Here is a 7376-nt window from a genome sequence, read left to right as displayed (position 1 = left end):
TATAATTAAAAATAAACAAAACATACATTTAAACTGTAGTATAACAATACTAATTATGACTTTAAATAAAATAACTTAACGTAAACCAAAATTTATTAGATTTTTTTAAGGATGTCATGAAAATAACAGAATATTCGAAAGGATTAACGGAAGTCCTTGGAAAAAATACCTGGACATTTTATCAAAATGTAACATATACCTGATATAAATCTAAGCTTACTTAAGAAATAAAAAAAAAGTTCATAAAAATACAAAATCTGAGTAACATAATAGCAATAAAATGCAGAAATACAAAACAAACATGAAAGATGAATTTCATAAAATGGACAGGCTTAATAGTGACAAGGTTATGTATATATCTACGCAAATTCATAGTTTCACACATTGGTCCAGAATATAGTTTTAACTGTATTAGGTAGTGACAATACCTGCTGGTCTGTAACTTTGTTACCCACAATGTCTGCATGTACCAGTATCCAACAAAATTTATTCACCAGTTTTTTTAAGAAATGCCTTTATACAAACTAGAAACCTAAACTCTCCTAGGATTCATAATCCACCAAAAACAATGCTCCATTTTTTCCTATTTTCCAAAAATAATACCTCAACTTTTGAAACAAACATTTTACCTGTAGGCATTAAAATACCTTGGAATCGTTTCTTAATCTACATTAAAGGTTCTAAATCTCTTTATCAGCACTTTCATAAAAAATTTGTACAATCTGTATCACTGGTTGACCACATGTTCTTTTATCAGTATGTTTCAAATAAATTTTGATCAATCAATCGGTGAAATATAATTGTATTAATGGCTATCATATTCGATGTCAGTATGATGAAGTTAGCTAGCGAGACAGATAAGTGATACTTTAAAAACTTAATTTCAATTTAAAGGACAGAACAACCTTTGTTCTTATATTCATATAGCTACTCAATTGTTCTCAGGAGGCTGGCTGAGTAGACCCTGTTAAGGGCCTAGTGTCAAGATTCATTTTGCAGGATTGCTATACGATATTATCAACTGATACAGGAGAGAATTGAACTTACATAGCTAAAAAACCAGGCACTCCTGGACCCTTAGCTAACTGTAATTGATCATCACAGCTTCTTCAGAAAAAATCCTCAGGGATCCAAGGAATCAATCTATGTTTTAATTATTCACAGTGAAAGATACTATTTACTCTATTACAGAGATTGCCATATACATAGTGAATACATAGGTTTTCATTGAATAAAATTAGCATCTATACCATCATAATAATTACTTAAAGATTAGTAGAGTATTTATTAATATTTTTAAAATGAAGCATATTTTTGATTTAAATTATTAAAATTTAAAAAGCGAGCCCATGTCAGAAAAACACTTAGTGAGATGATGGAATTATTATAATAAAGAATCTATACAAAGTCATAAGCTATTAAAAAAAAAAATTTGGACTTTATAAAGATATTATTACAAATGATTTCCAATAATCCAAAAATTTGAATTAGTACTGCTTTTTACAAAAATTTAAAGAATTTCTCTTAGATTCATTATTTTTTTCCCTTTTAATTGTCTATTATAAATTAAAAAGTATTCAAACCAACCTTATTGCTATTCCAGGGGCCCACTGATAAATTTTAAATAGCTCGAAGTAGATCATTAATTCCTTAAACTATAAGAAACTAATAGGATACATAACTACAAAACAATCTTAGGCAATTAATAATTCTAAAATTGAACATAAGTGTAATAGAAAAAAAAAACTTATTTAAAGCATGCAACTAATAAAAAACAGATTAATTAAAAAAGAAAAGAAAAGAAAATCATATTTTAGCATAGTACAATTACAAATTAAGAAATCACTAACTGTTTTATCCAACATTAAACACTTGGGCTTCTAATAAATGGTAGTGGTTTCACACACAAACAATAACTAATAAAGGGCGATGCCACTCTAAAGGACTCTATGACTAACAGAAACAACTTGCCAAATCACTTGAAAACAATTACATTACTATTTAACAAACAAACCTTCAATTGGATCACGATTGAGACCAAGCTTATTGATTATATACTGTGGAATATCATCCTTTATTCCTTGACAAATCTTAGCTTGTCCTTCAGCTTGCTCTAGCAAATGATAAAATTCTTCTGGATCAAATTCAAGACACTCTAGCAACCTAGCTGGACGAGAAATAATCAAGAGTAAGCGTCGAATCAGACCAGTTAATTGTGCAGCTGCTTCAGAAGATTTTTCTAATGTCTAAATTAACAAAACAAACAATTGTGAAACAATCATTTGAATATACAATAACAAATGAACAACTAAATATTTTAAGATTAATTCTATGAATGTAGTTTTTAATTATACTTTATTTCTTTATATAAACATAAATTACTAACAAAATATCAGTACATTTTTATTTAAATATTTAAAATCTACATAAGGAGAAGATGATTGTGTGTGCAGCTAGTGAAGATCACCAATAAGTAAAAACTTATTAATTAGTGCCGTTTCCATAAGTTTCCCTCAAATATCAATAACATAAAGAAATCTGAAAAAAGAATAAGATGAAGAAATCTGCAGTGTCTGTAAACAATATATATTTAACAGCCTATACCATCTTTTTCCCCAGGGCCCATCATCCAATGTATATAGAGAGAGGTACCTGCAGCAATATATAGTGTTGGGAAATAAGTCCTTTCAGTTTTTTTGGGTGAAAGAAAACTAAGTATATTTATTTCAATTTACAATGTAATGTACATTATTTTCAATTACCTTACCCCATCTCTCCAACAGCTGAATAATACCCTGTTCATAGAATGTCTGTGGTTTATTAGCAAAAAAGTGATCAAGGTGCTCCCTGACACCCTGTTCGTTTTCAAACCGTTTTCCACTTAAGGAATTTTATAGAGACCGGAATAAATGGTAGTCACTAGGAGCAAGGTCCAGTGAATAGGGAGGGTGGGGCAAAAGATTCCATCCAAGGGCTAACAATTTATTGCAGGTGACTAACGAAGTGTGGGGCCTAGCGTCGTCATGATGGAAGACGACACCCATTCGATTTGCCAGTTCTGGACGTTTTCTTCGAATCGATTTATCCAACACATCTAAATACTATTAATTGTATTATTTACTACTTTTAACTTATATAACTTTATATGTACTTCTTTAATTCTGTTACTCTATTTGTATATTTAATTAATCATATTTACATTTTTTTCTTTATCATTTTATTTTTTTTATGTATATAAATTCAATTTTAAATAATTTTTAATTTTTACATGTATTTACTAACTTGATTTCATATCTATATTATTTTATTTGCCTTCCTTCATTATTAATTTTAATATTAATATATCCTCAAACTATTTTTATATTCTTATAATACTGCAATATACATTTTCCTCAATACTACTCAGATACACTGGCACTAATAAATAAGTTTTTACTTATTTGTGTTCTTCACTAACCGCATCCCTAACCATCTTCTCCTCATATAATATCCATGTTCAACTATTAACTGATCATTATTTAAAATCTAATTTGATTATTTATGGAATGAAGTTATTTATTGAATTATTGCATCATTTAAACCTGATTGGACTTAGCTCATAAAATTTGAACTAGTAAATAAGACAGTATTTAGATAATAAGTAGAAATTGAAGTTTCTGTAATTAACCATTATCATATTCTATTCATATTCTAGGTGGATGAAAAAGCCCAAGTATCTTTTACTTATGTCAAACAGACATCGCAGAGTGAAGACCTCTCACCCACCATTATGGCAGATGAAATTACTTACACCTTGCCTTGCTTCACAAGACAATGGATGGAACTTCCTTACAAAGCATAATCCAAATATTAATTTCATATTATATACTGAAGGTTTACTGTATGTGAATCAAGGAGATGGTCTGGGTTGTAGTCAGAAGAAATGAACAATTAAAAAATAGTGCCAACTACCTATTAAAAGCCAACATTTCAAACTACACTACAAGTCGGTGAGGGTTAAAAGAAAAGGATACTGAGTAGGTGAAGATACAGTAGAGGTATAAAAGTAACATAAATATAAAACTAACATGTTGGTGTACAAGAAGTATTATATACATGGTCCATTATACACATCCCAATATTCACATAAATTGTATATGTGTATTGTTAACGTTCAATGAAAAACTGACAAAAATAAAATAGAAGTCGTAAGAAATATAAAAATAAAAATCAAGAAGATATAATAAAAATACGAGAACCCAGTGGAAAAAGAAGTCAGTTATTTCACCCCAAAATTTTATTACTTTAATGAATACTATGTATAGTTAGTATTCAAATTGTTAAGTATACCAAGTATAGTTAGGGGAATGAAAAATGGTATCTATTTCAAAACATTAAAAAAATTAATTTTTCATTTGGAGCTCCGTATCTTTAAAACTACCAATTACATTAGAAAACCTAATATAACATCATTTAAAGTAAAGTAAATTTTCTAATCTTGGCTTATTGGTAACTTACGAAAACAAACCTCAACAAGAGAATCGGTGTAGGATCATAGCGGCAAATCGGTGCTACTTTTCTATGGCAAGGCAGTTCTGGAGTGGAGCTCTTTCCAGAAAATCAAAGCTTTGTCCTTATAAGACGATAGTGCGCCCAGTCTTGCTGTATGGTTGTAAAACTTGGACTACCTCCCGGGCTTGTGAACAGGAACTCCTGGTCTTTGAAAGAAGAATCCACAGACGTTTATATGGTGGTGTTCTCATCGGAGGAGAGTGGAAAAGAAGGAAAAACCAGGAGCTGTACACTATGTTTAAGGAGCCCGACATAGTTCAAGTGATGAAAATTTCAAGACTGAGATGGGCAGGACATGTCGTTAGAATGGGCAGTGAGGCTCCACCAAGACAATTACTGATGGAGCCAATCCATGGTACCAGGAGAAGAGGAAGACAAAAGCTGCGATGGGCTGATGGTGTTGCTGCTGATGCAACAAATATGCTGGGGCTTCGGAATTGGAGGGCGGCTGCAAGAGACAGAGACAATTGGCGGAAGCTGCTGGAGGAGGCCAGGATTCAACACCGGATTGTAGAGCCACACTAGTAGTAGTAGTAAATTTGCTAAAAGATGAGTCCTGATAGAACAAATAATGTTCAATAGTTCCCGAGATGTACTTTTTTAAAAACAACATTTCATAAAAAATGAACTGAAAAATCAGTAGTTGGTGAATTTATTTTTATTTTTGTTGGCTGATTACAGTGGGCCATATAAGTAAAGCCACACTTAATTTTTTTTTTTATGCTCCATTTTAAAAAAACAAAAATTTTATTTTTAAACATTCTTATTTAATAAATTATTCATAAATACACATAATTGTAAAATAAATATTAAAAATTAAAAAACAAGAAAAAATTCTTTTTAGAAAGTCAAAAAAGTATTCGCACTTTTAATTATGAGCATAATATTTTATAGATTAAAACTGGATGCCACTAATATTTTTTTCATTATCTTGGCCTTGACAAAACAAGATTTTGTGTTACTTCTTGACCAATTTTACACCATTTCTCATACAAAGTTTCCTTTAGTACACTTTCAAACAAATTTTATTTTTTCTTATTTTCAGGTCTAACAAATACCAAAGGTGTTCTGTAACATTAATGTCCAGGTACTATGGTGATCTTTTAATTTGCCTTGGAACATTGTACATCTACACTTTCGTTTTATTAGCAGTAAGCTAGGGATCATTGTCTTGTTGGAAGATAAAAGTATCTTTTATCCCCAACTTATTGGCACTACTGTTTAATTATGCCACAAAATGTTGACATATTTTTCGGCATTTATAATACTATCAATAAATGCCAAGTTTACTGTACTATTCCATGACGTGTAACCCCAAACTTGGACACTTCCGCCTCCATGTTTTACAGTGGGCCACCTCTCATGTTGTAGAAACTAGTTATTAGGTTTTCGCCGAAACGTACTTGCAGCCATCAGAGTCGAAAATATTTAATTTACTTCCCTCTGAAAAAATTAATTCTTTCCAGAATTATAAGTCTTTATTAACAAATGATTTGGCAAACTTGAGCCATTTTTCACTGTTCGTCTTGGTAATAAAAGGTTTTTCCTTTTTAACCGTACCATGATAATTATATTTGTGAATAATACTTCTTACTGTTTGTAAACTTTAGGTAATATTGGAAGTTGATGCGACCTATTCTATTATCCTGGCAGCTGATGTAGTGGAATCTCGCTCCAGAATCCAGTGTATGTTCTCTTTCACTATATTTTGATGACAGTTTTTCGAATGAAAAATTAATTTTTTTTTTTTTAACATTTTGAAACAGAAGCCATTTTTCATTCCCTCTAACTCTACTTAGCAGACCTACCAATTTTGACTACTAAATATACATAGTTTTCATTAAAGTAATCAAAAATTGGTGTGAAATTACTGACTTTTTTCTCCTCTTGGGCCCTTGGACTATAACTGACTTAACAATGAGTAAAGAGCTGACAGGTACAGACTGAACAAATAAAGTAATAAATAACTGACCATGGTCGAGGTGGAGGACCAAGCCATCATCAACATAAGTATTATTAACACATAATACAACACAACCATTATTCCACAGCATTATTAATTTATCAATTAATTTTCACAATATTTCTGTTTTATTTTAAAATCAGACTTTCATATAAATGCCTTTTTACACACTTACCTTTACATCAGTTTTATATTTGTTACTTTTTTATTCCTAAACTAGTTTCACCTACTCTTTATCTTTTTCTTTTATTACTGATAAAGACTTGTAATGTGGGTCGAAACATCAACTCTTTGCAAATAGTTGCCCTATTTTTTCCATTGCTGTTTTTCCAGACCACAACCAGAAAATAAACAACAAAATATGTACAATTAGTAAACTTTATCATAACTTCGTCTTGGTAGTAGGAATTGAAAGCAGAGAATGCCCAAATTTTAGGGGGAAACCTCCCCTGAAATAAGGGGATAGAATATTTGCAAATATAATTTGTTCAAAATAAGCGAAGTGAGATACAGTTATCTTAATGGAATGAAACTACTCCCATGATGATAATCAATATTTTCAAAGTTGTGGCCAATTTTAGATAAATGAAAGAAAAATCAAAATATTTTCCTGAATGATGTTATTTAAGCATAAAGAAATAAATGCTACATTTAGTCTGAAGGATTTCGTCATGGAGAATGTTAAGGAGAGGAAGTCACTCCTTTAAATATTTCAAAAATCAAAAAAATAATGAAATTTAAGATTTGAGAGCCTACTTCAAACTCAGAAAACTTAGGTGAAATATTTCCTCTAAGAGGCCATTATACTCAAAACATTGTATAAGTGGTATTTACCAGGGCATTCAAAAAGTCCTGTCGTTTT

General features: G+C 30.5%; 1 protein-coding gene across 1 annotated transcript in view; it reads right to left on the bottom strand.

Annotated features, from left to right (window-relative positions):
* dop (microtubule-associated serine/threonine (MAST) protein kinase dop) overlaps positions 1 to 7376 on the bottom strand; it is a gene marked incomplete in the record, with an annotated part of 102490 nt that overhangs the window by 52010 nt on the left and 43104 nt on the right. The window contains 1 exon segment of the mRNA XM_067051257.1: positions 2015 to 2246. Within this exon segment, the coding sequence (XP_066907358.1) occupies positions 2015 to 2246 (232 nt within the window).

Source organism: Halyomorpha halys, unplaced genomic scaffold (assembly GCF_000696795.3).
Source record: "Halyomorpha halys isolate HHAL.00 unplaced genomic scaffold, Hhal_1.1 Scaffold467.1, whole genome shotgun sequence".
In the NCBI taxonomy this organism is placed as follows: domain Eukaryota; kingdom Metazoa; phylum Arthropoda; class Insecta; order Hemiptera; family Pentatomidae; genus Halyomorpha; species Halyomorpha halys.
Note: the sequence above shows the minus strand (reverse complement) of the source record. Positions and strands in the feature narration are given on the sequence as shown.